General features: G+C 50.5%; 9 protein-coding genes across 9 annotated transcripts; 5 read left to right on the top strand and 4 right to left on the bottom strand.

Moving 5' to 3' along the window:
- Positions 1-588: 588 nt before the first annotated feature.
- M430DRAFT_109014 (hypothetical protein) lies at positions 589-1,251 on the bottom strand (the record flags this gene model as incomplete). The annotated part of the gene is made up of 3 exons (XM_024861249.1): positions 589-975; positions 1,034-1,134; positions 1,191-1,251. Coding segments are annotated over 3 exons (549 nt in total), but the record flags the coding sequence as incomplete, so codon positions are not given.
- A 309-nt stretch (positions 1,252-1,560) lies between these two features.
- M430DRAFT_146924 (hypothetical protein) lies at positions 1,561-4,032 on the top strand (the record flags this gene model as incomplete). Its single annotated transcript, XM_024863037.1, has 2 exons — positions 1,561-3,795; positions 3,845-4,032. Exons 1-2 carry the CDS (start codon positions 1,632-1,634, stop codon positions 4,030-4,032), a joined length of 2,352 nt encoding a protein of 783 aa, XP_024717511.1. The 5' UTR covers positions 1,561-1,631.
- A 1,063-nt stretch (positions 4,033-5,095) lies between these two features.
- M430DRAFT_45315 (hypothetical protein) lies at positions 5,096-8,369 on the top strand. The gene is made up of 6 exons (XM_024867762.1): positions 5,096-5,346; positions 5,441-6,034; positions 6,102-6,589; positions 6,637-6,905; positions 6,971-7,039; positions 7,126-8,369. The coding sequence occupies exons 2-6, from the start codon at positions 5,530-5,532 to the stop codon at positions 8,267-8,269; spliced, it is 2,475 nt and encodes an 824-aa protein (XP_024717510.1). The 5' UTR covers positions 5,096-5,346; positions 5,441-5,529; the 3' UTR covers positions 8,270-8,369.
- Positions 8,370-8,950: 581 nt separating this feature from the next.
- On the bottom strand, positions 8,951-13,534 carry M430DRAFT_69632 (hypothetical protein). The gene is made up of 8 exons (XM_024869443.1): positions 12,735-13,534; positions 10,946-12,674; positions 10,764-10,890; positions 10,654-10,704; positions 10,165-10,169; positions 9,739-9,834; positions 9,451-9,644; positions 8,951-9,387 (listed from the first exon to the last, which is right to left on the bottom strand). Exons 1-8 carry the CDS (start codon positions 13,113-13,115, stop codon positions 9,019-9,021), a joined length of 2,952 nt encoding a protein of 983 aa, XP_024717509.1. The 5' UTR covers positions 13,116-13,534; the 3' UTR covers positions 8,951-9,018.
- Positions 13,535-14,737: 1,203 nt separating this feature from the next.
- Positions 14,738-16,230, top strand: M430DRAFT_146915 (hypothetical protein). Its single transcript, XM_024863036.1, has 2 exons — positions 14,738-14,813; positions 14,889-16,230. The coding sequence occupies exons 1-2, from the start codon at positions 14,742-14,744 to the stop codon at positions 15,960-15,962; spliced, it is 1,146 nt and encodes a 381-aa protein (XP_024717508.1). The 5' UTR covers positions 14,738-14,741; the 3' UTR covers positions 15,963-16,230.
- A 912-nt stretch (positions 16,231-17,142) lies between these two features.
- M430DRAFT_53741 (hypothetical protein) lies at positions 17,143-18,039 on the top strand (the record flags this gene model as incomplete). The annotated part of the gene is made up of 1 exon (XM_024868409.1): positions 17,143-18,039. The coding sequence occupies one exon, from the start codon at positions 17,143-17,145 to the stop codon at positions 18,037-18,039; it is 897 nt and encodes a 298-aa protein (XP_024717507.1).
- A 76-nt stretch (positions 18,040-18,115) lies between these two features.
- M430DRAFT_45310 (hypothetical protein) lies at positions 18,116-22,271 on the bottom strand. Its single transcript, XM_024867761.1, has 4 exons — positions 21,641-22,271; positions 21,445-21,593; positions 19,331-21,393; positions 18,116-19,278 (listed from the first exon to the last, which is right to left on the bottom strand). The coding sequence occupies exons 1-4, from the start codon at positions 22,079-22,081 to the stop codon at positions 18,170-18,172; spliced, it is 3,762 nt and encodes a 1,253-aa protein (XP_024717506.1). The 5' UTR covers positions 22,082-22,271; the 3' UTR covers positions 18,116-18,169.
- A 378-nt stretch (positions 22,272-22,649) lies between these two features.
- M430DRAFT_184175 (hypothetical protein) lies at positions 22,650-24,663 on the top strand. The gene is made up of 6 exons (XM_024863869.1): positions 22,650-23,122; positions 23,198-23,292; positions 23,350-23,458; positions 23,505-23,686; positions 23,742-23,947; positions 24,001-24,663. Exons 1-6 carry the CDS (start codon positions 22,769-22,771, stop codon positions 24,600-24,602), a joined length of 1,548 nt encoding a protein of 515 aa, XP_024717505.1. The 5' UTR covers positions 22,650-22,768; the 3' UTR covers positions 24,603-24,663.
- A 260-nt stretch (positions 24,664-24,923) lies between these two features.
- On the bottom strand, positions 24,924-26,670 carry M430DRAFT_108858 (hypothetical protein; the record flags this gene model as incomplete). Its single annotated transcript, XM_024861240.1, has 3 exons — positions 24,924-25,985; positions 26,038-26,191; positions 26,240-26,670. The coding sequence occupies 3 exons, from the start codon at positions 26,668-26,670 to the stop codon at positions 24,924-24,926; spliced, it is 1,647 nt and encodes a 548-aa protein (XP_024717504.1).
- Between the last annotated feature and the right edge of the window lie 474 nt (positions 26,671-27,144).

The following is a 27,144-nucleotide window of genomic DNA, read 5'->3' as shown; positions in this document are numbered from 1 at the left end:
ATCGCAAGACACTTTTTAGCACACTAAAAGACTTCACAAGTTTGAAACTGTCAACTTGGACATGCGGTGGGTTTGCCGGTTTGTGATTATGCTGAACACACATCACCCCTTTGTGACATAGTGATAATGAGGTCTACCTTCAATGTACACGTAATTATACACATATCAATGCCTAGGGGCAGCCATAGTCTTTCAAAGAATTCCTGCTCTTCATGGGCCTCGCATGGGAAGGGGGTCATTGCGCCAACGCCTCAGCCTAGGGTTGAAAGTCATCAAAGAAGGGTTGGAAGGAGAGGTGGAGTCTTTGCAGGATACCTGCACTACCCCCAAAGCCCGTATATCCATATTATCCTCGTAGTCAACCACATCTCACGGTATAGGGGAGACTCCAGGTCGTGGAGCTGCCTAAACACCGTGACCAGTCTGAAGATAATAGCAAGGTGAGGAGCGGCAACAATGGCGACTGGAAACAATACTCTTTTGGTTGCAATACTGATAGCCACCCCTGGTAGCTAGAACACCATACAAACAGAGCCGAAAACGCCAGAAATCCAAGATGGGGTCCAAGATGTATCAGTACGTCGACTATCAGCGCCCCCGAGTAAACCCTCCTCTGGCACCTCCTCTGCCTCTGGGAGTGAAGCCACTTCCACCCCTGGAGAAACCCCCACCTCCTCGGCCGCCACCTCTTCCGGCGCCGCCTCTTCCTCTCGGTGCGCCTCTTCCACCTCCTCTGCCTCCGCGCATGGGCCCGCCTCTACCGCCTCTCGCACCACCAGCTCGCTTTGGCTTCGGGGCTCCTGGGGGAGGCTTAGGCTTAGGAAGGAACTTTTCTAGGGGAAGAAGTTTGTCGCCGCCAATGTAGAACTTGTCGCCAGCTTTGAAAGACGTTGCTTGGATGCCCTCACTCGGTTTGACACTGAAGTAGACTTGGTTGATAGGGCCCAGGATCTCGTCAACTTTGCCAATTGGTGTCTAAATGACATGAGTAAATTCCTGGAGTAGTAGAGTAATTACACAGAGCTTTTCGTACCTTGTTTTGCAGATAGATGGGCGCATTGAAGTACGGGATTTTGGTGTTGATGGATTCGCAGATGATTTCTCCTTCGCAGGCATGGAGGAAAGTTCCCATTTCTAGGTGGAGGAGTTAGCAACTTGATCGTAAGACCGAGGACTGAATCAAAACTGACCAAGTACATCTGCTGGAGGTCCATTGTCTCTTTGCTGAAAACCACCACGGCCTAGCCCTTCAGTCAGTATTGCCGCACAGCAAGTATAGATAATTTTTGCAGGAAAAGCCCACCTCCTCGGCCTCCAAATCCACCTCCTCGACCTCCACCTCCTCCAAAGTTTGCGCCAGTGCCGCGGCCTCTTGGTGCGCCTCGGAACGACATTGTTGCTCGGTGTTGGTGATTTTCTTGAATTTTGAGAAAATCGAGCAGCTCTTGAGAAAATTCGCGGCTAACATTTTTTGGCGGTTCCAATTCGCTAGCCTTGCCTTGCCGCTTTTGCGCGTCTGACTTGACTCACCGCGAATTTTGACTCCAGAGTCGAGACTCCAGCACTATCAAACACACCCCCGCCCAATCCACCTTTCCAGAGAGCACGACGACAACATCCCAATATCAGTCATGGAGGCCGCACAAAAGGCCGTTGATTCTGTTGCCGATGGCGTGAAGAAGGTCGTTATTGGCGAAAAGAAGCCAAAGGTGAAGAAGGAGAAGAAGGGAGGGGATGGTGGGGCAGACGAAGGACCTTTGGAACTGCAGCCACAACCTGAATTTATTGCCCACCGCATCGAGATCTTTAACAAGTTGAAGGCAAAGCGCGATGCAGAAATTGCTGCCAAACCTCGAGAACCAATTACCATTACCCTCGCAGATGGCAGCATCAAACAAGGCACCTCGTGGGAAACCACCCCCGCAGACATCGCCAAGGGCATCTCGAACAGTTTATTCAAACGTACGGTCGTCGCGAAATTGAATGGGGATCCCGAACAGTTATGGGACTTGGAGAGACCGCTGGAAGCAAGCTGCAAGCTGGAATTGCTTTCGTTTGACGATGAGCTGGGCAAGAAAGTGTTCTGGCATTCGAGTGCACACATCCTGGGCGAAGCCTCCGAGAGACGATTTGGCTGCAGCTTGTGTATTGGCCCGCCGATCGAGTCTGGCTTTTATTACGAGATGGGCCTTCCAGGTGGTGCGGCGGTACAGCAGTCAGATTGGAAACCTCTGGAGACACTCGTCAGCCAAATTGTCAAGGAGAAGCAGCCTTTCGAACGACTTGTCCTTTCGAAGGAAGATCTTCTTGAGATGTTCAAGGACAACAAATACAAACAACACATCATCAAAGACAAGATCAAGGATGGCGAGTTCACCACGGTCTACCGTAATGGTCCCCTCATCGATTTGTGCCGTGGCCCTCACGTCCCAAATACTGGCCGAATCGAAACTTTCGCAATCATGAAAAACTCGGCTTCGTATTTCTTGGGTAATAAGGACAACGATTCTCTCCAGCGTATCTATGGTGTTTCGTTCCCAGACAAGAAGCAAATGGCTGAGCACAAGAAATTTTTGGAGGAAGCTGCGAAGCGGGATCACCGAAAAATTGGAAGGGACCAGGAGCTGTTCTTCTTCCATGAGCTTTCTCCCGGATCAGCAATGTGGTTGCCTCACGGCACTCGGATTTACAACACCATCATATCCTTCTTGAAGGAGCAGTACTGGAAGCGCGGTTACAATGAGGTCATCTCGCCAAACATGTACAATTCCGAGTTATGGAAGATCTCGGGTCACTGGGATTACTACAAGGATGATATGTTTACGTTTGGTGTTGAGAAAGATACGTTTGCTTTGAAACCTATGAACTGCCCTGGACACTGTCTGATGTTTGCTCATCGGGAACGAAGTCACCGAGAATTACCATGGCGAGTTGCGGATTTCGGTGTTCTTCATCGCAATGAAGCTTCGGGTGCCTTGTCTGGATTGACACGAGTGCGGAGATTCCAGCAAGATGATGCCCATATATTCTGTCGAGAGGACCAAATCAAGGATGAGATTATGGATCTTTTCGATTTCCTTCGTTCTGTGTACGGCCTACTAGGCTTCACTTTCAAGATGAAGCTTTCTACTAGACCAGAGAAATATATGGGAGCGCGGGAGGTCTGGGATATGGCAGAAGACAAGCTCCGCTCTGCGTTGGATGACTTTTCTAAGCTTCCTGGAGGAACGCCCTGGGAACTGAACGAGGGTGATGGTGCATTCTATGGACCTAAAATCGACATCACCATCAGTGACGTCTTAAAACGAGATTGGCAATGTGCTACTATTCAACTCGACTTCCAACTACCTCAGAACTTCGGTCTCGAATATATGACATCTGAGACTGCCGCCAAGACGAAGGAGGAAGCCGATGAAGCGGCAAAGGCGAAGCCAGAAGAGCCAAAGAAGAAAGCAGAAGTTGCTCCTGCTGATGGAGCACCAGCGAAGAAGGAGAGGGTCATCAAACCATTGACCCCCGGTTGCGCAAGACCTGTCATGATCCATCGGGCCATTGCAGGTAGTGTGGAGCGATTCACTGGAATCCTGATTGAGCACTTCGCCGGCAAATGGCCTTTCTGGCTAAGCCCTCGACAAATTCTTGTGATTCCCGTTGGCGTGGGATATTATAAATATGCCGAGGAAGTCCAGCAAATCTTCAGGGCCCAGCAGATGTACGTGGATGTCGATCTTAGTGGAAATACCTTGCAAAAGAAGATCCGTACAGGGCAGTTGGCACAATACAACTTCATTTTCGGTAAGTTAGGTCTATTTGCCGCAGAGAATCGAGCTAACCTTGCGAACAGTGGTTGGTGACCAGGAGATGAAGGGACGTGAAGTTAATGTTCGTAACCGAGATGATACGTCCACTCAAGATCGGGGCAAGCCTGTACCCTTGCAAGAGGCTATCGAGAAGCTCGTGGCCCTCCGGGACGAACGGAGATCAGACAACCCGTTCCCTGGCGACGCGAAGGTGGTGAAGGAGAAGAACTGATGAGATGCGTCAAGGCGCGATTCCCGTAGTTGGGCGTTATGGGGATAGACGATGTTATGTTCTACAAAAGTCTGGAGAGGTACCAGGAGGGTGTGATCATTGATGTGAATTGCAAGGCACGACAGTTATGCTATATGGAAGCCGAGGTAGATACAACAGAGTACAGTACAGTAGCTACACTAGCATTAGGTAGTTAGATACAGCAACTGCCAACAACGATCCAAAGGAAACCGTTTAGATGACGATCATGTGTAAACCCTGCTACAATCGCCGGGTGAGCTTTGCTTGGGCGCTGATCTCCCGATTCTGCCTGGCGCGACGAGCCAATCGACAGCTCGAGTCAGTCGAAGCGGCTGAGCACTTCAGGGAGGAAGGAGAAAAGGGAGGATAAGAGGGGTCTCTATGTGCAGATAGGTGGGGGAATAAAGTATACCAAGACCAAGGAAATGTACCGGTACATGCGTAATGTGAGCCTACTTGATACAAGTAGAGGTATGGATACCTTGCAGCATTGTATATATACTTATGTCATAGGGGTAATGTAAGTAAGGTATGCACAATATCATCTAGATTAGGGAGGCTTTTAGCATACCTTAGGCACGAAAGAAAGCATGACACTAGGTGAGCTAGACACATAGGGAGTAAGATAGCCAAAGAGAGCTGTCTAGAATTGGGGCTAGAAGGGGTGGTGGAGAGTCTTGAGAGTCTGATGTCTGGCTGTTTTGACTGTTTAATTGTTTTTGACTGTCTGGGATGGCATCGCGTCTCCTCCCTTGAGCTTCCCTTGGCCTCGTGAGAGGTATGAGTTATGTGAATAGAGACTCGAGAGCGACTTGTTGTGTGGTGTTGTCTCTCACTCTCTCTCACACTTCTCACTCTCGGGTATCCCGTCTCGTCTCTCGGGTATAGGGGTCGGGTATCCGTCCCTTGGTGGCTTGTCTCCTGCGTCATCGACATGGTCCGTGCCCCCGCCGCGCACCTCCAGACCAAGAACCTGTCTGTGTTGGACTTCATCCCGCATATCCTCATATAAACATATATATATATCATATATATATATCACTTATATTACCTATACTCTCGCTCTTGTTATTTCCCCCAGTCCACAACTGACTCCGCCATCCTCATCCTCTCCTCCCTCTACATAACAAACAGCGTTCTTTTACTTTGCCCCTACTATCTCTTGTTGTTCAAACCTCTGCTCTGCCCTGCGCTGTATCTCCGACATCTCCTCGTGGGCATCCTTCGTCTTTCGCTCGTCCACTTCACTTCTCAGCGCTACACCATACATACCTTAGAATACGATCCATCACCGTGAGCCTTGCTCCCCTCCTCGCACGCATCCTCTCCCCTTTCTTCTCTTCCTCTCCGCTCTTCATCAGGCAACTCTCTAATGACATCGCGACAGAGCTTTAGTCCCGGCGCGATACCATACTGCGCTGCGCTGTGCTAGAGGAGGTACCTACCAAGACCCCTCTGCTACGCCAGCCGCCCATCATGTCTGCGCTCAATGCGACACCAGCCGTTCCTCCTGCGCAACCCTATGTCGAAAGGGGGTACGGCGCAAGCAGCGGCCCGCACCCCCAGCCCACAATCACAAGTAGTGCTGCCACAGACTTTGGCTCAGCACCAAGCGGCAATCCGTCAGAGTTGTCGCCGTTGTCACAGTCGGTCGTGCAACCGGGCTTGGGGAGGTTTAATGAGGAGTGGGACGCCAGTCAGCGAGGCAGCTCGATCGTAGATGGCCCACAGCGCTCTAATTCTGTGATGTCGCAGGGCGACACCCTTCTCCCGTCGCGAGCAGGTACTCTCAAGAAAAAGACATCCGTCAGAAGAGGGCCCAGTCTCCGAAGAAGTGCTAGTCGACGTAGCTCGAGAGCTGGCAGTGTTCGCAGCCTGGCCTTGCAACCGACTGGCGATATCGATGAGATGCAAAGTGCATTCTACTCACCTGTTCCTACCAGCGGTAACCCTACGGAAATTCTAGCAAATAGATTTCAAGGTACGCACTGTGTGCATAGCATGTCATACCTCACTTTCATACGGCTAATCCATCATCTCAACTCTAGCTTGGCGAAAAGTCCTGAAGGATCTCATTGCATATTTCAGAGAAATGCAAGCATACAGTGACCACAAAGCTAAGAATCTTGCGAAGATTTCTAACGTCCTTAACAACACCACCATGCCGCCAGTCTTCCTGACTGGTGGTGTTATCGACAACGCCGTCCAAATATTACAGAACCACCACAAACTTGCTATCGCCGAATCCAACAAGTCTCGAGACATCGAGAATGACGTTATCCTAGCTTTGGTCGGATTGCGCAGCGATTTAAGCCAGAAGATAAAGGAGATAAAAAATCTGTCGGGAGATTTCAAGAGTTCCCTGGACAAGGAGATGGAAAGCACACGGAAGGCTGTAGACCATCTCCAGGACGCTTTGGGCCACTCCGATATCGATCCTTCCCAGATGACCGGAAAGCAGGATCCATATCTGCTGAAGTTGGCTGTTGATCGTCAAGTCGAAAAGCAACTTGACGAAGAGAATTATCTGCACCAGGTGAGTACTTGATCCGTGCCCTTGAACGCATCGGCTCACGAGGTTAGGCTTATCTCAATCTCGAAGCATCCGGCCGAGAGTTGGAAGCTATCGTAGTTGGCGAAATTCAGAAGTCTTACAACGCCTATGCTGGTATCCTCAAGCGCGAGGCTGATACAGCATACGCGGCCGTTGAGGAGCTACGTGCTGGACCAATTGCGATGCCAAAAGATTTCGAATGGAATGCGTTCGTGGAAAAAGACGAACATTTCATTGATCCCAAGATACCAATAAGGCGGGCGCAGAATATAGCATATCCTGGTCGTGACAATGAATTGTATTATCCCCAACCCATCCCTTTACCCACACGACTCTCAACGTGTTCATTGCTAATATCAACAGGGCCCAAGAAGTCAGGGCTGGACTATTGGAACGGAAGAGCAAGTATCTCAAGAGCTACACTGCTGGTTGGTAAGTAAAATCTTTCCAAAGAACTCAACCCTTCTGTGCACATAGCTTGGAGGTTTGTTTGTGTATTTTCCGCTAACCAACTTCAGGTATGTACTTTCTCCGACTCATTTACATGAGTTCAAGTCTGCGGATAAGACGCAAGCTCCTATTATGTCTCTTTATCTACCCGAGCAGAAGCTAGGTTCGCATTCCCCCGAAGGCTCATCTTCCAATAAGTTCATGCTTAAGGGGCGCCAAACCGGAGCACTCCACCGGGGACATTCGTGGGTATTCAGGGCAGAATCATGGGACACGATGCAGGCGTGGGTTTCAGACATTGAGGCTTTGACAGAGAAGACGCCACAAGAGCGCAGCGCGTTCGTACGCCAACATGTTCGCGTCGCCAGTGGAACGTCGCACAAACCCAGCTCTATCAGTAGCGACGGAATCATGGACGAAGAGGATGAGGAGCCGTTCTCTGCTGCAGCTTCATCTATCGTGGCCCAGGGATCGAATAAGGGCGTATTGCCAAGACGCCCCGAACCAGGTGGGCGATTTCCATCTGACCTCAAGGTCGACGTAGCTCGTGGCTTACAGGCTCCTCTCTCGCCCTCTAGTGGAAGTTCCGGTTTTGGAGAAGTCAAAGATCCTGACTTGATCGCTGCCGCTGGTGCTATACCTGGCAGCGGCGTGGGTTCACATTACGGCGAAGATATGTCGCCCACTCATGCTGCCTTGGTTGATCAGTATACGAAGGAGGATGGGATCAATCCATATACTGGGGAGGCTACTGCAGGTCTGGGTACTGCTGGAGGGGCCGCAGGATTGAAAGCTTACAACAAACAAAGCAATCTCAACAACCTAGGAAGTCCCAGCCAACAAGAAGGAGGCCAAGCTGCACCTGGGTCTTCATCTATTGCTGCTCTCACCAGTGCCCAGCAGGAGCGACAAGCTGCTCTTGAGGCCACAGTAATTACCGCGGATGACACGCTTACATCTCCACCCGCTACTTCGGACTCAAAATTGATGTCTGGAGGTCGTAGCATCGGTGATCTCAGCTTACTCGATAAAGATGTTGAAAGCGAAGCCCACCCAAAGCCAACTATCATCGGATACCAAACGCAAAGCGTGCCAAAACCTATAGCAGAAGATGAGGCCCGGCCGGCGTTGGATAAAGGACAGAGTAATGGATCTGCGCAGACTATTAGCCAGTTACATGTTCCAGGGGAGTTTCCTAGGGGCGGTTCTTGAATGGGCGTTTTTATGGATATAGGTTTGGACGGATGGGACAAGCGACTGGCTGGCTGTATATATATATACCTTTGTACGACTCGTCGAATGCGATATTTTCACTATCTTCGAGCCTGTTAAATGTGACACAAACCGTTCTCCGCAATAAAGATGTATTATGGATATGGGTATGAGTAGATGAGGGTGGGCATCCTCTTCCACGGATAGACAGCCCCATTTTCCGACTCATTACTTACCTACCTACCTACCAAACATACAGAACCCCCAAACAGTAAAATAGGTACGGATGGTCAATTCCATGATGACAATCCGCCCCCGACCAGCTGAATCGTTCGTGTTAAATATTGCAATATTGATGATATTGATTAACTAAGCTCCAGAAGTTCTAGGCACGGAAGCGTTACTCCTTCCAATAGATACCCGGAAAAAAGCATAAATCGATTCCGGACTCACGCATTGAAAGACAGGGGAATGTCAAATGGTCCATGAACGAACGGTATTGATAGCTCTTCAGGGCGAGGATGGAAATATTCCGAGGTCACGGCATATATAGGCTCAAGGGATTATGAGAAGAGAAATATATGCTTTTATGTTGGTGCCGCCTATGCACCAAGTCATCGACTGGAAGGTATCATATCGTAGTCATAATCACAATCATATCTTATGTGCCAACCCATATCACCTCCCCTTGCCAATCCAGTTTTGCTTTTGCTTACACCCTCACTCCTCCACCACCACATATCCACACCTCACGGCTTGGGGATATGTATAGTCTTGCTCGTCATCAGCACCCCACTCAGCACGAAGAGTCCCACGACAGGGTGGAATTCGAACATGGTCCCCTGGGCCCAGACGCCCAACGGCAAGTTATCCAAGATCCAGCCCTTCTTTACCCAATACGCCATCAGGGCCGCGATCGATAACGACGTGGGGATCGGCGTGCCCTCGAAGTACTGGCTCTTCCCCGAAGCGTCCTTCGGCACGTTGGCTACGGTGATGTTGAAGCGTGCGAGCCGGGTCAGGCCGCAGAGGACGAAGAATGAGAGGAGCAGGTGGTCTACGGGGGTGCGGAGGCCGACTGCGAAGGCGGCAGCGGCGGGGGATACGCCGAAGGATACCTGGATCGGAGTCAGCATTGCCGGATCTCGTAGAGAAATTTTCCTTCTTCAGTTGTGCCATACCAAGTCGGCCAATGAATCAAGCTCCTGCCCCATAAGACTACTCTTCTTCCTCCACCGCGCAACCTTGCCATCCATGAAATCAAAAAACAGCCCGAAGGGCATGAATGCCAGGGCAGCCCAGAGGTTCCCGTATGCCGAGGGAGGTCCAAGACAGTACCGCATCGAGGAAAATATAGACATGACCCCACAGAAGCCTACGATAGATGGCACGTCAGTCCAGATCTCTGAAAGGAGAGGGGGAGAAAGAGAGAGAGGGAGAGAGAGGAGAGCTTAGTAACATAGCCATACCATTGAGCGCCGTAATGAGATCAGCAAGATGAAGCATCTTGATCATAGAGAAATGCCCCGTGTTCTCCCGCAGTAATTTCTTCTGCTTCTCGACAGCTACACATAATAAAAAGTCAGCAGTGGGCAACCAGCGGCATCGGCAGCAGCAGCGCTCTCAGAAGAGCAACGTACCTGGCTCACCGACTGTTGAATCCTTCACGGAGCCATTGACGGCGTTGGTACTGGACCTTTTTGACATCTTGGCAGATTTTGCGGCCGGCAGAAGCAGACGCGTAACAGACTTGGCAGAAATGGTCTTGTTGCTATGCTATGTTGTGTTCCGGAGAGGAGACGACGTCGCGCAAGATCTCTTGGCCAGCCGTGGTTTTTCAGGGCGGCTGCACCAGCCACTGTCAATGACGTCCGTTGAGGCGAGGCGCAGCAAACCACGGCTATTGGTTGACGATCATTGGCCAACGCAAGCGCCAGATCCGCGCTGACCGCGTACGTGTGTAGTGCTGGCATAATGTTCTTCCATTGCCCTGGCCGGGCCTGACTCTCTTATCTAACGCCTCTAATAACGGGAACCTGGACCTGCATCATATCTTCTGCATCTAACAACAACAATCCTGACCCGGCAAAGGCCTACCTATTATGTACAAAGTGCTCGGTTGATCTACACGGGGGCCGCAACTGGCGACCTGGGGGACATTCACCCACGGCACGTCTCTGCAGAGTTGCAACTTCCCATATGCTCTGTGCATGGGAGAGCCCCAATTTCCCATTATATGCCCATACAGTCAGTCCTATTACCAGCTGAGATGCGCGGCATCTTGTGTCATTTGCCTTGGGTGGGGATTGGATGCCTTGCTCCCAGCATGACGCCTCCTTCAGCGAGTGATGATAATCCCAAAGCCATCTATCCAGCTCGCGCACGATCCAGTAACTCCTGCAATGCAGTATCCTCTCGGGGGTATCAGAGTATGCCTATAGGCGGTCAGCTAGGGTTCGAATTACCGCCGGCTGGGAGGAAATCTTTGACTAACCCAGAACCACCATTTGCGTTCCCAAAAACGGGTGACTTCCTACCAAGGCTGGTCATGATGGCTATGCCATCCACCCAAAATCCGCTTCTGACATAGAAACCCGTGATGTATTCTCCTCTCCGGGTATCTGGAAATTATAAGCACGGGTAGCGTCGATGCACCAAAACTGCCGTAAAACTCACCTAGGTTGAACTCGCTGCCTCCTTCCTTTCCCCCTCTCTTCCCAAACAGTTGGGATGTAGAATCCTCGTACACGAGTTCAATTCCATCCAGTGCAAATCCGTGATATACTCGAACCTGTGTAAGTAGCTTCGTTTGCTGTATCGCGCTGTTGAAAATCATCTCCTCTGGCCGGGAGCCTTCCATCTGCGAGAGACCCAATTTGCTGCTCCTGAAAGCCAGCTGGCCATTTGGAAGCTTAAGTCTCGAGACCTTAGACGTGAGAAGGCTAAAGTCTTCCACCTCGTGGCTACCACCCGCGCAGGACTTTATGGAAAGCTTCATTTTTGATTTCCTTCGGTCTTCAGGTAGCCGATTTCGTAGTTCTGGCTCCGTAAGTATGATCTGTTTTTGGATCGGGCCATTACCATTCCCGTCACCAAACTCTTGCCAGGTATGGCACAGATCGTCGCCTTGAGTAAATATTTCCAAATAGGCAACGCCCGAAGCAGCAGTGACAATGACATTTCCATTGTCCACGGGCCACACATGAACCGAATCATCAGCATGCCGCGGAGGGTCGGTAGGCAGGGCAAAGCAGGGATGGCCTCTAAAGCGAAGGCAGTCTAGTCGGTGCCATGTACATTCGTCCTTCCGTAGAACCAACCCCCCCTTGGATTTGGTCCTCGTCGAGTAGGGTTCTCGGGTGGTAAAAGATCGATTGAGGGTAACGTAATCACGAAGCATGATCCCATTCTCTTGATGAGGGCAGCCAAATAGGTGTCCCGTCTCATGCAAGTGCGCTCCAATGCCAATGTTAGCAGCTTCCCAGCTGCTCCCAGACTCGTTGCAGTCATTCGCAACGTAGTCCGTGTCGGTCGGGGTGCAGTCAGAGAAAGCCGGGACGACCTCTTCAAAGCTGGAGGGGTAGCTATGTAGAGCATGAGAGCCAAATATAGCGAGTTGTATCTCCCCCCCGCCACCGCCCAGGGCTGCGTGACCTGTAATGGTCTTTGCTGCCCTATCCCAGTGAGCGTCTAGCAGCAAGACTGACACGTATTGCTTTTGACCGGGTTGAGGTTTGAAGTAATCCTTTACGGCTTCCGAGGCGATCCCGAAGAGGTCTCCTTTCCTCTTTGCCTGGGGATTCTGCTGCGCCAGATCGAGATCGCGAAGCTCGGCAACCGTTTTCGAGCTTCGAACGATATGGATCTTGGCCTCACTCCTCATGGTTCCCATCTCACGATCTCGATAGTGCGAGGTGCCGGTCACCCACTCCTCCTCCATTCTAAAGACCCTTCTGCCTAGCTTGTTGCGGAACATCTGCTCGGCGGTAAACGCTTGCCAGAGATATGCTGCCATCCTAAACTTCCTGATGGCGGTTTCAAGACCGTTCCCTTCCTTCTCAATCCGTGCCGGGGTAGCATCGAATGTACCCGGTGAGTCCTTGCCGAGGAGAATGACCAACTGTAAAGGCGGCGCGGTCAGGGGAGGCAGCATGTGGATCGTAAGGTAGGAGGAGTGGATCGGGTTGGAAGTATTGCTGTTTGCAAGCTTCGGCGACGTAAAGTCGAAGCGTAGTCGATTGGGGCCCGGTGTGAGGTACACCAATGCCTTGAAATGCGACTCGGAGACAGGCCAGTAAGTCGGCGGGAAGCCATCGTCAAGTCGACTCACAGTCAAATTCCCGTCCAGGGCTTGAGTTGCGGGGTCTGCGATGGTTCCATATATTAGGAGGACCTTCTGGTAGACCTGTCTAGAGTCAGCCACCGTGATGCCGAGACGGTAGGGGGGGTGAAGCTAGCTGCCTACCCATGTGTTATCGGCGATGGATAATACTCGTGGGGCATATTGCGAAGTGGGCAGAGACGAACTCTGCGACGGTGCGCCCAATCCCGACATGCCCGAGACACTGTACCTACTGCTCGAGGAGGTCGAGAGGTTTGGGCGAGTGCTGGTAGGAAGAGCGGGCGGGCCGTTGGAGGTCTGGGGGAGGTTGGAGGTCGAGCGGGAGATGGGGACGGCGGGTGGAGTGGTGGAGCCGTATGTCGAGTTTAGGGTGGAAGATGAGGCGGCCATCGGGGCAGAACCATTGGTGCCATTGGACCCGCCAATGCTGGAATCCGTGCTCTTGTCGGTCGTGAAGCTTGCCTTGGATCGCCTGCGGAGGTCCTTCAAGAAAGAGGGGGCCATGGTTGTGTTGATTGTTGTTGCTGCTGTTGAGGGTTCATGTGGGCATATATCTGGGGGATGGAGAGAGGGGAGGGGGACAAGAAGAGCAGCGGTAGGTGAGGTAGGGAAGGTTTAGAGCGTTTGATTGGGGCGAGGGAAGGGAAGGGGGAAGAGGAGGGGAGAGGAGAGGAGACAAGAAAAGACAGCGAAGGAGGCAATTGAATAAAGTGTGTACCAAGGTCACAATGTCGTTTTCTTCTGGGAAGAGGAGGGCGAAGAGGAGGGAGGATGAAGGTGAAGTGAAGATGGAAATGGAGATGGAGATGGAGGTTTGCACATGATAAGCGATGATGTCGGTCAATATACAGTGCGCAGAGAGGTGTACAGGGCCATGTCCAGGTACAGTAATGATGTCCAGGAGGGGGGAAAGCAGGAATCGAAATCAGGAATCAGGAATCAGGAATTACTCTGCCGTGCCTGCACGCAATTGGCAGCGCATCCAGGCTGAGGCTTGGATACGAAGAGGACTTATCAAACAGATCGATCAGCCTATGAGCAGAACGAACATATGAACATAATGAACATATCAACCTGTGAACATATCAATGTCAACATATCAACATGATGAACATATACCAACACGCCAACCTCCGCATTGTCACAGATCAGACCTCCACATCCGGAGAAGATATGTAAGTAAGATATATTTATAGACGTATACACAGACCTAACCGCATCTAGGTATACAGTGTAGATCGAGCCTGACTAGATTGCCTTCCTTACCTTATCTATCGACCTGCGACGACTTCTCCTTTGGCTAAAGGATCTTCCAAGTTCCAAGAGACCCGATCGACCGATAGTGCGCTGGACTATGGGCGGTCTGCAGGGGCTACCAGGGCATTGTCTGTAGAGGGACAAGTCTATATACTAGACCTGGGTAGGCACCTACAAGATATATACGGCGTGGCGTCTAAGAGGACGGAGATAGTCGTAGGCATGTAGAGCAGCGCCTACATTACCTTAGCTTACCTGAAAGGTCGGACTGTGCTTAGGTCCCTTTAGAATACATATTATTCTATAACATGAATCTCAGTGCAATAGCTGTACAGAAGCCATCGACCAACCACAACCGGCGAATCGGGCAGCGAATCAGCGAATCAGCGCCCAAGACGGCCTCCTGCCAACCTCCTCGCCCACCGCGCAACCAGCCCGACACAACCACCACCAGTATCAATTCACTCTCCCTCCTACTTCGCTCCCTATAACAATCATTCAGACTGAATTGCTCTACCTTCCCGATCATTTTTCTTCTTCGTCCATTCATTCATTCATTCATTCGCTCATTCACTCACTCGTCCTTCTTTATTCACTGCTGTCGCGCCTACCTCTCGTCTCCTCCACCGAGGCCCCAAGCTTATTAAATTACAGCACCACTTTTTTGTTCTTGACGCCGGCCTTTCCAACTTTCAGCCCCGATACTCCAAAAAACTCCAGAGAAAAAATACGCCCCTCCCTTCCCTCACCCCGCCAACCTCTATCGGCCGCTCTCGTCTCTCCACTGTCGGGTCCTTCAATTGACATTCACCACCTCTTCTCCTCCCTCTCCCGATCCCGATTCGCCCACCTTGCTTCTTAATCCAACAAAAGATGTCTTCGCCATGGAAGGCAGAGCCTGGCGCCGTGGCTGAGAAGGTCATAAAGAGAGCAGAATTGGGAAAGGTGGCTTCCTCCCCCCTTCTCTCTTCCCCTAACCACACCACTCGAGCACTGTACTGACCATGATGCCGCGCTCAGATGGCCCGCAAGCTGCAAAACCGACTTGCCCTCGCCCAGTTCAAAACGAATCGAGGCTGGGAGGACCTTCCCCTAGATACCATTGAGCCCAGGGTTGAGGAAGAGCTGAGGCTCCGAAGGCCCTTGTCAAGCGGAGACACCCGATCAGACTCTTCCTCCTCAAGCGCTGCCTCGGAGTTCCAGTACCCTTCACGCACCCTCCTGAGTTCTCCCCTCAAAGCCACCGCATTCTTTTCGAGCGATGTGAGCAGCAGCGGGCCCCGAAAGCGCACATACCACAATGGCTTCGATCACCTGCGCTCTAGCTCCAGTTCCCGGAAGAGATTTCGTTCCTCTCCACCAGTGCGAGGGCTCAGCTCGAGCCATACCTCTTGGACCGACCGTCGTCAACTGACCCAATCCTCCCCCATTAAGCCTCGGAAGCAGCCGCACTTCACTACCTCCAGCGGCCCCGATTTACCATTCTTTCGAGGATCGCACATTCAAGATAACGTCCCAACCAACTTCTCAGCCCCATCCGATGACGACGACGATGCACTTCCGGCACACTCATTCGATTTGCGATCCTCACCTCCTCGTACGCCGCCACCGGTTCGTAACCGGGGTCACCTGAGTCACCATAGCAAGGAGAGGAATGGCAGGTCTGGGGAAGAAGGCGCGGATCTCCTCCTGTACCTTGCGACGTCCCCCTCGCCCGCAAACCCAGCTTCCAGGGCCCGCATGCAGCCCCCGTCCACGCCGCCGCCGAAAAGTCTGGCTCTACCGTCTTCCATGATGACGACTCCAGGGGGTGGTGGAGGATTATTGTCGGTGTTTGGTGGTCCGCAGACCCCCTCTCAGAACTTCGATTTCTCCGACTTCGTCAACATCACACCCAGTCCAGGCCAGCGTGCATGGCCCAAGACCCCAGGAGCCAAGACCCCATCGACGGTCAGAACGCCCCAAACCATAACTCGAAGACATTTGGCGTTTGAGAGCTTCCTACCTCCAAACTCGAGTCCAAGCATGCGTGATCCCAGCAGTTCTAAGAACACGGGCCTCGGTATGCAACTCGGTGGTGATCTCATCTCTTGATACGATTGTGGATGAAGCCATGTCGGCACAGCACTTGTACCATTCTTGATATTCATTTACGGAGATTACACTACACGAACTCAACGATAGAGGATTTCCTTTTCTTTCCTCTTTTTATATTTTTTATTTTTTGTTCACTTCTCCCGAGGTACCTTATATCGTGGTACGTGGAACGTGGACAATGCCTACCTTAGCCAAGCCTAATCGGATCATCGGCGGAACAGGGCTGAGAGAGGGCGAAGGATGTTGAATAGACGACCACCCATGTATGGAGTTATGGCTTGTAGTTGTGGAGTATGCTCTCAGCTTTCGCGGAGTACTGGTGTCACGCGTCTGCGCGGACCGCGTTGAGTTCGCATTCAGTTCGCGTTTCGCGTTCGCGTCAGGACCGGGGGGGCGTCTGGCGTAAATTTAATGGTGTGAATGGAGCGTTTCTGTGTGCACTGTAGCGACCAGCCAATCGGCATTCAGCCAATAATGGAACATTATAAGAGCAAAGCGTGGCGCGTGTACAGTACTTTGGTCCGTACCTGTAGTGTGTATATGATGAGGCTGACTAAGGCACGCCGCATCGGTCAAACCCCGTTCACGTGGCTATCTTAGGTACGTCAGAGGCAGCAAGGTACTTTGCATGTATCTACCCCTAAGTAACTTATGGATTCTGTCACATTATAGTACCAGAGCCCTTATATAATTCATGTAGACGATTTGGCCATCACTGCCAAGGACATTCGAGATCTGATGTCTGTGGCAGTACAGCGTTCACTCTGTACCGGAGTAGTATGTTCAGTACTGTCTCTCTGGAGTCTGGAGTCTGCACAGAGTTTGGAGGCTAGGACAGGAGGAGACTAGGGGCCCTTATAAACATATTTAGAGTGCCGCCAAGGTTCTGTATTTAGGGCCTATTTTTACCCGTATACCCGACATCTGCCGGTTCACGTTTGGTAACGCAAACTTACCTTACCCGTAATTCACCCAGCGTTTTTGACGTCGCTCTCCTTCGAGGCGCCCCCCCACCACTCCTCCTCGCCCGCCTCCAAATATATATCCTCATCTTTACTCTTTACCGCAATGTGCCGTGCCAGGCGTCAAGCTGCCCTCTCAGATGGCTGCTCCTGGAGATCATCTCAAGCGCTCGTCGAGCCAGAAGTCGGCCACTCCGCCAGCCAAGCGGCTCTGCATGTCCCCTGCGACGGCCTCCTTCCCCCCAAATGATCCATTCCCCATCCCGTGGCTCCTCGAGCTCCCCGAGGATGCCGTCTATTCTCTGCGCAAACACGACCTTCGCAAGGCCTTCCTGACCCTCCGCGAATATGCTCTCAACCCGTACCCATTGACCGACAATCCCTCCCCCTCGGCCCCCGCCAATCCTCCCCCCAATCCCTCGAGTTCAGCAGATCTCCCGTTGTTCTTGCGCCTGCCACTCGAGATCCGAGAGATGATCTATCGCCATCTTCTTGCTCCCCCTTCACCCAGCCCAATCCGTGGTCCCCATCCCCGCCAACTGCAGACCAATATCTGCTTGTCGCAGTCCTTCCCTCCCAGCCTCCTCCTCCTGAACCACCAGATCCGCCACGAGGCCCTCCCGTTAATCTATGGCTCGCCCACCCAGACCGTGTACATAACCGTCGACTATAATGTATGGGTCCACAAGACTCGCCGTTCAGACCTGATCCTCTCCTCGGCCCTCACATCCGCCATTAAACACCTCCATCTGTCCATCCACCTTGGTTCCGAGAAGCGGAACAATAAACCAGGCGATATCGAGGCCGACGCCAGAATCATGGAGGTGAAGAAGGGCGTCAAGAAATTAAGAAAATGGTTGGCGGGGGCCGACATTCAGAGTCTGAAAATCAGTTGGCAGGAACCGCCCCAGACGTACACGTGGGAGCAGAAAAGAGATGTCTTGGATGGGCTGAAGGGCATGAGGGCGTTGAAGGTAGATGCAGGCCAAATAAACTGGGGCTTGAATTGGAACAAGGGGAGGAAGTTTAGATTTGATGTTGAGTATTTCAGGGAGCTGGAAAGGGGGCGTCAAGAGGCCGCCGGGTCAGATGCTTTGACGCTGACCAAGTGAGTTGTGGAAATTCACTGCATACATATTCTTTTGTACAATTTACAGACCTATGAGAACACGAAGACCCGCAAAATCTGAGCCCAACGCCACGCTATGATATTAAACATTGATCCAATGACCCCTTCGGTATCTAGAATTGAAGCAGCTTCTGACCATTCTTGCCACTTGCCTTGTGGGTGGAGAATGAACAGAATTTGTCCTTGATTGCCACTACCTCATACGTGCCCTCTTGGGAGGACTGAATCGTTTTGCTATACTCATAGGATATCTCATGTCTCGTTTCCAGAACATGCGATTTTTGTCCTCTCTTTGCGTTTGTACTCCTCGTATACGTGAATTCGAAAGGCGGCGTACCCCAGAACTCGAACAAGATCTCCGCCTCTCCGCCTTCATGAATGTCAACTTCAACCTGCTTTCCTTTACTAATCTTGACGCTAGGCATCTCGTGGATTATCTTCGTGATGTCGGTCTTGGCCTTGCACTCACTGGCTTTATCTGATACTGCGGTGATGGTGAAGGTGCCAGGCTTCTCGGCGATGCGTCTGAAGTTTGTATTTGGGGCCTTGGCCTTCCTCTGCACGCCCTCGAAAGTGTAGTAAATTTCAAAGGGTGCTGTCCCAGAAAGCGTATATGAAATCCGTTCTCCTACACAGTAGTCGGTCCGGGCTTCCAGAGGGTAAATTGTGGGGACATCATAGACTTGGACTTGGACATTAGGTGCTCCATACTCAGTCTTTTGCTGACATCCACGGGAATCGCGGACTTTGCGCACACTGACATGATGAATGCCGAGTGAGAGAACACGGTGAGGTATTCTAAAGTCGTAATGATTTGACTCGATGTTTGCGATCTTCACAGTCTCGGGACGAGAGCTACTCTGGTGCTTGATGTCGAGTTCAAGAGAAAAGGGGGGAGCGCCTTCTAGCTTGATAGGGATCACCTCGTCGCCTGCCAGCTCGTCTTTGCAATATCTATAAGACTGTCCTGGTTTAATGAAGTGGGCTGACGGTTTCTTGTTGACCGTTTGTTCGAGAACCAGGGGTTTGAACTTTTTGGGATCATGCTCGTAAAGAACATCAGACAATTCAGAGAATCTATATTCGTAGGTCCCCGGCTTAGTGGTGTCCATAGCAATTGTGGCTAGGCCAAGGGCGGCATCGAATTCCTTGTTGCTGAGAGAACCAGAGCCACGCTCCGGCGTATGACGGACCTGGTATTTGACATGGTAAGGTGATGTCCCTATTAATAATGTCAGCGGCTTTCAATAAATCCCCGGATATTGCCATCATACCAATAAGATTGACCCCGACTGCATCAATGTCACCCTCACATACTTCACGTTTGACGTACTTGTCACCATCCGGAATAAGTACCGCAGTGTCTGCAAGTTTAATCTGTGGCCTAGGGAGCCAATCCACCTCAAAAGTAGAAGCCAGCGGGTCAACTGTCCCCGGGCATTGATCGTCGGAAATATCTAAGATTTCGTATATGCCCCGTTGGTTGACCGTGATAACATCGTTGGTAGACTTAGCCCTCTTCTCAAATATTTGGCCGGAAGAATCGTTGGCATTACGATATTTAATGGTCCAGGGTGCTCGACCTGTCAAGCGAAGAGGAAGATTGATCTGCCTGCCTTCGATCTCAGTCGTCTTATGCTTGCCCTCCAGATGGCCAAATGAGGCTTTTGGTCTCTGATGCCGAACAGTAAACTTGGCCTCATCATTTAGAAAGATCTTACAGCCAGTTTTGTCTTGAACGCTAGCAAGTGCAAGAGAATATTCTCCGCCATTGACCAACGGGTCCGTTTTGATCTTGAAGACATCCGTTTCGATGCCAGAAACCTTCTGTCTCTTTCTTTTGCCGTCATGAACGAGTTCATATTCTAGTGTGAAAGGTTTCTCCCCTGATAGTTCAACATTCATCTCCACTGGTTCCTCAATGCAAGCATCGATAGTACCGGGTGGAGGTCTTAATTGGGCAGACGCAGGGGGTTTTACATCCTGTTCCAAGACTAACCCTTTGCCTTCCAGTGCGTAGTCCTTGTAGACTGCGTCATCTACAGAGATGAACTGATATTTGAAATGACCAGCATTCCTGGGTTTGAGTTCAAGTTGATGTCTTACACCAGGGATCTTAATTTGTTCCATAGAAGTGCCACCTTTCGTCAGGATATTATACCTCACAACGAATGGCGGAGTTCCGATGAGGTCCAAGTCGACCAGGAGCCCAATGGAATTTCCAGCACACTTGTCGTTAATGTTCTCGGCGCTTATTGAAAGTTGAGGCTCGGGAGGGTTGAGCAGCAAACAAGATGACGGCTCCCTTATTTCTCCTTCACAATGTTTACTTTTCACGCCAGTGAGAGTGTACAGGCCTGCTTCGCGGATAGTGGGAGTATCGTGAGCTGTTTTGGCCACAAATTGCTGGATAGAAACATCTGCCCCGTGGTCTCCGCTCGCTGTCAGGGTATTCAGTGGGGAGAACTTCCAAGTGAGAGTATAAGATCGATCCGGATTATTTCCAGGGTACAGATAATTGACAGGAAGATGCGCTGCCTTCCCCTTTGCCACCATTAATGGGTTGCGCATATCGCAGCCCGACAACTGAGCGAAGGGTCTTTCATGAACCATGAACTCCTGCTCCAAGTGACGACCTTTCGGATAAATATGTTCTCCGTCTTCTCCTCTCGCAGAGAAGTTGGCCACGTTGCCGGTTGCATCATGAATTTCGTCAATGGAATACGTCCACGGACCGCTAGGAATCATAGATTCGTTGAGCGGGACCTTAATCCGTTGAGTCCGAGCCCACGAGAAATTCTGCATACCTGGGTCAACGAGTGTTGTGGCACGGGTCGAGCCCAGAAGTGGCGACGCAAAGTTTTCTGGCTGAATGCTCTGAAAGTGGTGGGTGCTCTCCTCTCTGTTCGCAGTGCGAGTATAGACAATCTTCAACGGTGCCGTTCCTTCTATCTCCATGACTAGGTCAGAGAGGTCACCAAGGCACCTATCTGAACCTGTGGACGTGACCGACACATGGGGGCATTTAACCACAAGGGTATCTGACATCCTTCGTTGAACCTCTAACTTTGATTCATCAATAACCTTGTGTAGTCTGTAAAGACCTGGTTTCTTGGCTGTGTATGAGACCATGGCGATTGTATGCTCTTTGTCCTCATACCTTCGCTTCCTCTCTTTACTAGAAAGGACGATGGTCTCATTGGTGTTCGTGTCAAAGTCGAATCTGAGTAGCTCTATATGAATCGGGGAAGTTTGATTGAAGCGGAGAGGGATATTGACGGATGGATGCCTGTTATCAATACAGAATGGCAGATTGTCTGGGTTCATAGTTGCAGAGCTGAGAAACAGTTAGTACTGTTTGGCAACAAAAGATATGATACAGACGTACCCCTCTGGCAGAATATTGATGATCTGCTTGCCCATTATGAGAGAAGCATTGTGCAAAATACTTGCCGGCCGGACACTATTCTCCGAAATCGAAATCTCCCTGTCGAAGACAGTTTTGGTGAGAAAGATCAGCCATCCTTCAATTGGGAGCTGTGTTACAATCAGCGGAGCCGGCGCATACTGGACGATCAACCCACCGGTATTCTAAACATCAGCATGCCAACCAACGTGGCATGAAGGAGAAAGGCAAGATTCGAAGTTGGAATAGACCATTCGAGCCACGGTATTCGCAATTGAGGAACGCCATACATGAAGATGGCAAAGATGCAAGTCCATTTGATGAACAAGCCAATGGATTGAGCGTCCTCCTCTACCAAGCGCCACCAATCATACATACACCATACCAGTAGTCCACCATACAAGCCTAGGGTGTAGAACCTCTGGGTCGGACTATCGACGAGGTCAACTGGTATCAGCGGTGCATTTGACAGAGTTGATGATGGCGAGGTCTGAGGCAGGCTGGGGAGAGATGATCTGGTTCTCGGAACATCCTGGGGACTGTCGCGAGGCTTCGGACTCTTCTGTCCACTTCCTGGAGTCGACGGGTACGACGACCGCAGACGAGGAGTTCCGTTCATGGCATGCTCTGGATTCCTCTCGAGGTCCCACTGGACGCTCTGCAACCGTGCAATACTCCCGCAAGCAACCCGGCCTCGGGGTCCGAGAGAATAATCTGGGGGCGGTTGGACGTATGTGACAACGGGGTGTGGGCCGGAGGTGTTAGTATTCGAATGCGGTTGTGGGGTTGTTGGTGTTGATGCTTCTCGGTGCCTTGGTGAGTCGCGTCGCGACTCCGAAAACTTCTGGGATCAAAGAATCCACGGTCCACGTGATGAATATCTAACTCCGTTGGGCCATTAGCGAACAAGCCGACAACCATCTCCCTTCTCATTCACCTCTCCTCTCCTTCACTTTCTCACTTTTGATTTCTTTCTGTTCAGGACCGTAAAATACTTGTTGGCTTTCGACGATAGTAGTTACCTTCTTTCCCTTTCCTTTTCCTTCATTTTATTTCTTTTGACTTAATGCAAATGTGTGTTCATTGTGTTCTTTTGACAAGCCTCAGAGATAGTTCGCCGCTTCCTTACGATCTCTGCCTCTTAAGCCTCCTTCCTGGCTTGCTACATCTCTTTGACATTCTTAGCCCTCATGTTCTCTTGATGTGAGCTTTGTCAGGGACGGCACGGTGAAAGCTTGATCTAAAGTTCACAAGTTGGAGCCATAATTCTTGCCGAGAAGATCATATATCAGATCAACATCTTAAGATGGATGATGGGCCTCTGGCCGATGTGTCTGCCTGCTCTGGAGAAAGAAGGCGATCTTCCCGAATCCAAGCTTCATCTAGTATTGGCAGTAATGGTCCAGAACCATCCATCCAGACCACGCCGCCGACCGAGTCTTCTGAGACTGCACCCGTGACGAAATCTGCCAGAAGCTCGCCTAGGGCGGGGTCTCACGCCATGGACCATGGCCCAACTACAGCCCAGAGGACTGGCTTACGGCGCAGAAATGAAGCCTCAGATTTCATTGCTCCGGACCCAATATCTGAAGCGATGCGGCCCCTTACAGATGAGGAACGCCGAAATTGGGCAGGTTGGGTCGAGTTGGAATCAGATCCGGTGGGGTTGGCCCTAGTCTACTGATAATCAGGTCGCCTATATGTATACGGTCAAAGACTAATCCAAGGGTCATAGGCTCTGTTCAATTTCATATTACGAGAATACGGTGTGAAAGATGTTAAGGTTCAGGAGGTTCTTGGCTTTGATGACTCGCTACTAGCCATGCTTCCGTAATTTCCCTCCCCTGGTCTATTGGGTCTTGAGCTAAGCTAATTTCCTTTCTAAAGTAAACCGGTCTATGGATTGATATTTCTCTTTAAATATCGAGACGAGGAGGAGGAGGAAGGGACAGAAGAAGCTCCCGAATGCCCTAAACATGTGTGGTTTGCAAATCAGGTCTGTCGTAGTCTTGTCCACCAACGACTATGCTGACCAGATTCAGACAATAACGAATGCATGTGCCACCGTAGCCCTCTTGAATATCGTGATGAATATCCCTGAAATCAATCTCGGAGATGCCTTGAGTACATTCAAAGCGGAAACCAGAAGACTAAAACCACCCTACCGAGGGAAGAAGCTTGGCTGTGATGCCTTCATTCGAAATATACACAATTCGTTCGCACGGTACGAATTGGCTACGGTTTTAAGATATTCTGATGCTAACTGGGTTCTCTGATAGGAGAATGGACATGCTCAATGCCGATCTGGCCCTATCTAATGAGATGGGAAAGTGGAATAAGGCTAAGAATAGCAAGAGAAAAAACACCAAGAATAGTAAGAAGAATAAAGAGGAAGAAGATCCAGGATATCATTTCATTGCATATGTCCCTATCAATGGTGTAGTCTGGAGACTGGATGGCCTACGGCGGCAACCTGGCAACCTAGGTAAATCTCCAACTCATGGTTTATCATGAAAATACTGTACTGATTAAGCATAGGAGAGTATCGAGAGGACTGGATGGCCGTGGCTCTTGCCAACATCAATCAGCACATATATCAGTCCCAACAAGACGGCGTTCAGTTTAGTCTGCTGTCCCTTTGCAAAAGCCCATTGCGTACCGATCTGGAGAAACTTGTCGAAAACATGCATTCCATAGCATCGGTCAAAGAACTGCTCACATCTATTCAACCCGATTGGCAGCAGTTTACGGAGCTTGATGAGTCCATTTTAGTCAAAGTGCCAGACAGTTCGTTTGGAATATCACAGGAGCTCTTCGACAACTCCGGTCTGTCGGAAGCCACACGACAGAGACTTCGGGAAGCCGGGACCGATGCAAGTGCACTCATAGATCTGTATCAAGAGTATGTAAGAGATCAGATCAGGCTACAGACGTCCTATATGGACGAGGCTGCCTTAATAGAGCAGGAGAATGAGCAGGCAAGGCGGCGAAAACACGACTATACCCCTATCATCTACAACTCGATTAAAAAACTAGCCGAGAGGGGAGTACTGAAGAGAATTATCGATGAGATTCGTGAAAATGAAGCAATGAGACAACGGGGTGGTGAGGCAATGGGCTATTTTGCCTCCCCCTGCTGAAAGCACCATCATACATTTTCAAAGTAGCGCAATGGAAATCACACCCACGCTTGTCAGTAGTTTCTCTATGCGTCCACTATACTGTGATAATCTCGCACAACAAATTCAATCCTCGGGATACTCATCTCTTATGTTCGAAACGAAAACCCGAGCCTCCTTGTCCCACCGCTTGAAGAACCGGCCGGCCAAAGTCATCAAGGAGGTTGGTACTTCTGGCTCGATAATCTCTATGTTCTCCTCCGCTACATAACGAATGCTGGTATCTTCCACACTGTATGTTCTGACGGTAAGCTTTCGTCTTGCAAAGACACTGGGGTCCACTCACAGTGCGTGATAGAAGCTTTGGTATCTGCCTCTAGATAACGAGTCTACGTTATTATGTGCTATCCAGTCCGAGTTCATGCCGCACTCGATATCCCATCCCGTTATAACAGCTGTGTAGTTATATCTCTTATGGCGGAACACCTGGCCAACTTTGTACTTTACCCTTTCTCGAGCTGCTCTCGTGTCACGCGGCTTCAGTTGCCTTGGAGACTGGTCTGCGGCCCGGACGACCCGTAGAGCTTCATGGAGTTCCCAATGCTCGGCATTAGAAGGATTATTAAACAATGGGCAAATGTATTGCTCTATTAGAGAAGCATCCATTGGGTATAGACGTTCAAACCTCTCTAATATTAAGGGTATGAACTGTCGCTGGTTATGCGGATCCGATCTTGAAACTGGATTGCTTAACAGAAAGTTGGCCCACAGTGCCGAATAAAAAGCGTTGTCCATATCAGCAAATGGATTCGCGTAAAGTCGAATTGTGGGATGGCCAGTATTCTCCATATTTCCACCCTGTCCTCTGAACTCATGGACTGTGGCTAAGATGTTCCTGGACGTGCGAAGAACGAGGCTGGCGGTAGAAGAGTCGGCTATAAATCGGGCAAAGTCCACAGACCGGATGCCCCATGATGCTAGCGTTTCTCGGAGATGGGCTGTGGGCACTTCCAGATCTGATCGGTAAGGGTCCAAGTACATAGGGCCAAGATCACCTGTGTTCGGATCTCTGCCGTCAAGAGTTTCGAATGGATTTGGAAATATCATTGCGTGAACATGATTTGGCATTCCGCAGCACCGTGCATCGAGCCCAAGTCTACGCGCCAAGATGCAGAAGATAGCAACGGATATCAACGGTAACGATGGATGTTCTCGATCCTGCAGAGCAATTCCAATATAGTTGTTTTGTAGGTCTCGATATGCCAGTTCAGAGTCGAGACCAGTCAGGTTATGGGTCCGCAAAAATGAAGCTACTGCAATAGCCTTCTTTCGGGTTGATAGTTGATCCAGATCAGGGCGTTCAATGCGGAGCCGCTTTACCAGCTCGTCGAAGAGATCACAAATCTGGGCCAGCGTCAGCTTAGACGATCTGGTAAGACAACATATGCGTTCATACCTCGAGTAGGTCTCCATAATGATCGTGCAGGACAAACAAATCAAACGACCCCAGCGCTCTTTCGAGTGGGACAGATTCCCCCTTGGCAAGTTTAGCCCACTCCCCGAGGGCCTCTGAACGATGCACATGGTCTAGCACAGCTGTAGCATAGTATCTGAAAGCAAGTCAGTATTCAACTGGGATAAAGGTAGAAACTTTTTACCTCCTAGCAAGTACATCTTCTGCCGCCTCACTGGTGTGGCAATGTCGAAGTAATGTGTCTTTCGCGTCATAGCCGAACTCGCCGATCAAGTTGGATTTTTTGATGCGGTTCACTTGGTCCTCTAGGATGCTGTTGAGGATCTCAGTGGTCTGGGCATCGACCTTTCTCCGATGCGTGTAGAGCGTCTTCCAGTCCACGTCCCCAACATTGCCCAGAAACTTATGCTTGATCCGATGTTTCGAGTCCCAGTATTGGAACTGTACTCTGCAGTGGTATCGCCACAGCAGAGGCTCGCTGCCTAGTCTGTTAAATCGCTTGGAGACCAGCTGCACATTCAAGAGGGTATCCCGCGGGGAAAGGTAGAAAAGGATGTGCTGCAGAACTTCGTCTGGAAGAGCATTCAGATGAACCGGACGCCTGCCGTCGACCATGTTTGAGAGGTCGGTCATGAAGATGGTGGAACTTGGGAAGTCATTGGAGAGGATTAGGAGGCAGCAAGACGCGGAAGGCTTCGTGGGCGGTGTTGTTAGAGAGGGGGACTGTGAAGAATAATAAACGCATTGATAATTCTACAGTAGGTGTGCTATGTACCTAGCCAACAGACATCACCGAGTTATCTTATCGTGCTTTGTCAGCAGACATCGCGGGGCGTTTTTGACTGTACTGTGCAAGGCCTCGAACTTGTATTTTATTTCGATGCTTCTAACTGGCTCATTACCCAGTGCAACAATAATGTACCTATCCATCATGAGTATATCGAGAAATAAGAGTCCCTAAAGATTATGAAAATTGTATAAATTGGCGCGGTTCCTTGTGTTGATGTTATATGTGGACAGTTGCTACCAAACCCCCCCCCCCCCCCTTTTCTTTTTCTCAAAAAAGATAATAAAAAGACGAGGACCCCC

This window comes from Amorphotheca resinae (assembly GCF_003019875.1).
Source record: "Amorphotheca resinae ATCC 22711 unplaced genomic scaffold M430scaffold_12, whole genome shotgun sequence".
Taxonomy (NCBI): Eukaryota; Fungi; Ascomycota; class Leotiomycetes; order Helotiales; family Amorphothecaceae; genus Amorphotheca; species Amorphotheca resinae.
Note: the sequence above shows the minus strand (reverse complement) of the source record. Positions and strands in the feature narration are given on the sequence as shown.

Excerpts from the sequence above, each read along its gene's own strand:
- M430DRAFT_45310 (XM_024867761.1), bottom strand. The coding sequence starts at position 22,081 with ATGAACGGAACTCCTCGTCTGCGGTCGTCGTACCCGTCGACTCCAGGA. Across the intron at positions 21,594-21,640 it reads TGCTGATGTTTAGAATACCG|CTCCCAATTGAAGGATGGCT; the intron begins GTGGGTTGATCG and ends ATTGTAACACAG. Across the intron at positions 19,279-19,330 it reads AGTCGGGGTCAATCTTATTG|GGACATCACCTTACCATGTC; the intron begins GTATGATGGCAA and ends CATTATTAATAG.
- M430DRAFT_184175 (XM_024863869.1), top strand. The coding sequence starts at position 22,769 with ATGGATGATGGGCCTCTGGCCGATGTGTCTGCCTGCTCTGGAGAAAGA. Across the intron at positions 23,459-23,504 it reads ATGTGTGGTTTGCAAATCAG|ACAATAACGAATGCATGTGC; the intron begins GTCTGTCGTAGT and ends GACCAGATTCAG. Across the intron at positions 23,948-24,000 it reads GCGGCAACCTGGCAACCTAG|GAGAGTATCGAGAGGACTGG; the intron begins GTAAATCTCCAA and ends GATTAAGCATAG.
- M430DRAFT_69632 (XM_024869443.1), bottom strand. The coding sequence starts at position 13,115 with ATGGCCCCCTCTTTCTTGAAGGACCTCCGCAGGCGATCCAAGGCAAGC. Across the intron at positions 12,675-12,734 it reads CCATCGCCGATAACACATGG|GTCTACCAGAAGGTCCTCCT; the intron begins GTAGGCAGCTAG and ends GACTCTAGACAG. Across the intron at positions 10,705-10,763 it reads AACGCAAATGGTGGTTCTGG|GCATACTCTGATACCCCCGA; the intron begins GTTAGTCAAAGA and ends GACCGCCTATAG.
- M430DRAFT_45315 (XM_024867762.1), top strand. The coding sequence starts at position 5,530 with ATGTCTGCGCTCAATGCGACACCAGCCGTTCCTCCTGCGCAACCCTAT. Across the intron at positions 6,035-6,101 it reads TCTAGCAAATAGATTTCAAG|CTTGGCGAAAAGTCCTGAAG; the intron begins GTACGCACTGTG and ends TCTCAACTCTAG. Across the intron at positions 6,590-6,636 it reads AAGAGAATTATCTGCACCAG|GCTTATCTCAATCTCGAAGC; the intron begins GTGAGTACTTGA and ends TCACGAGGTTAG.
- M430DRAFT_146915 (XM_024863036.1), top strand. The coding sequence starts at position 14,742 with ATGTCTTCGCCATGGAAGGCAGAGCCTGGCGCCGTGGCTGAGAAGGTC. Across the intron at positions 14,814-14,888 it reads AGAGAGCAGAATTGGGAAAG|ATGGCCCGCAAGCTGCAAAA; the intron begins GTGGCTTCCTCC and ends TGCCGCGCTCAG.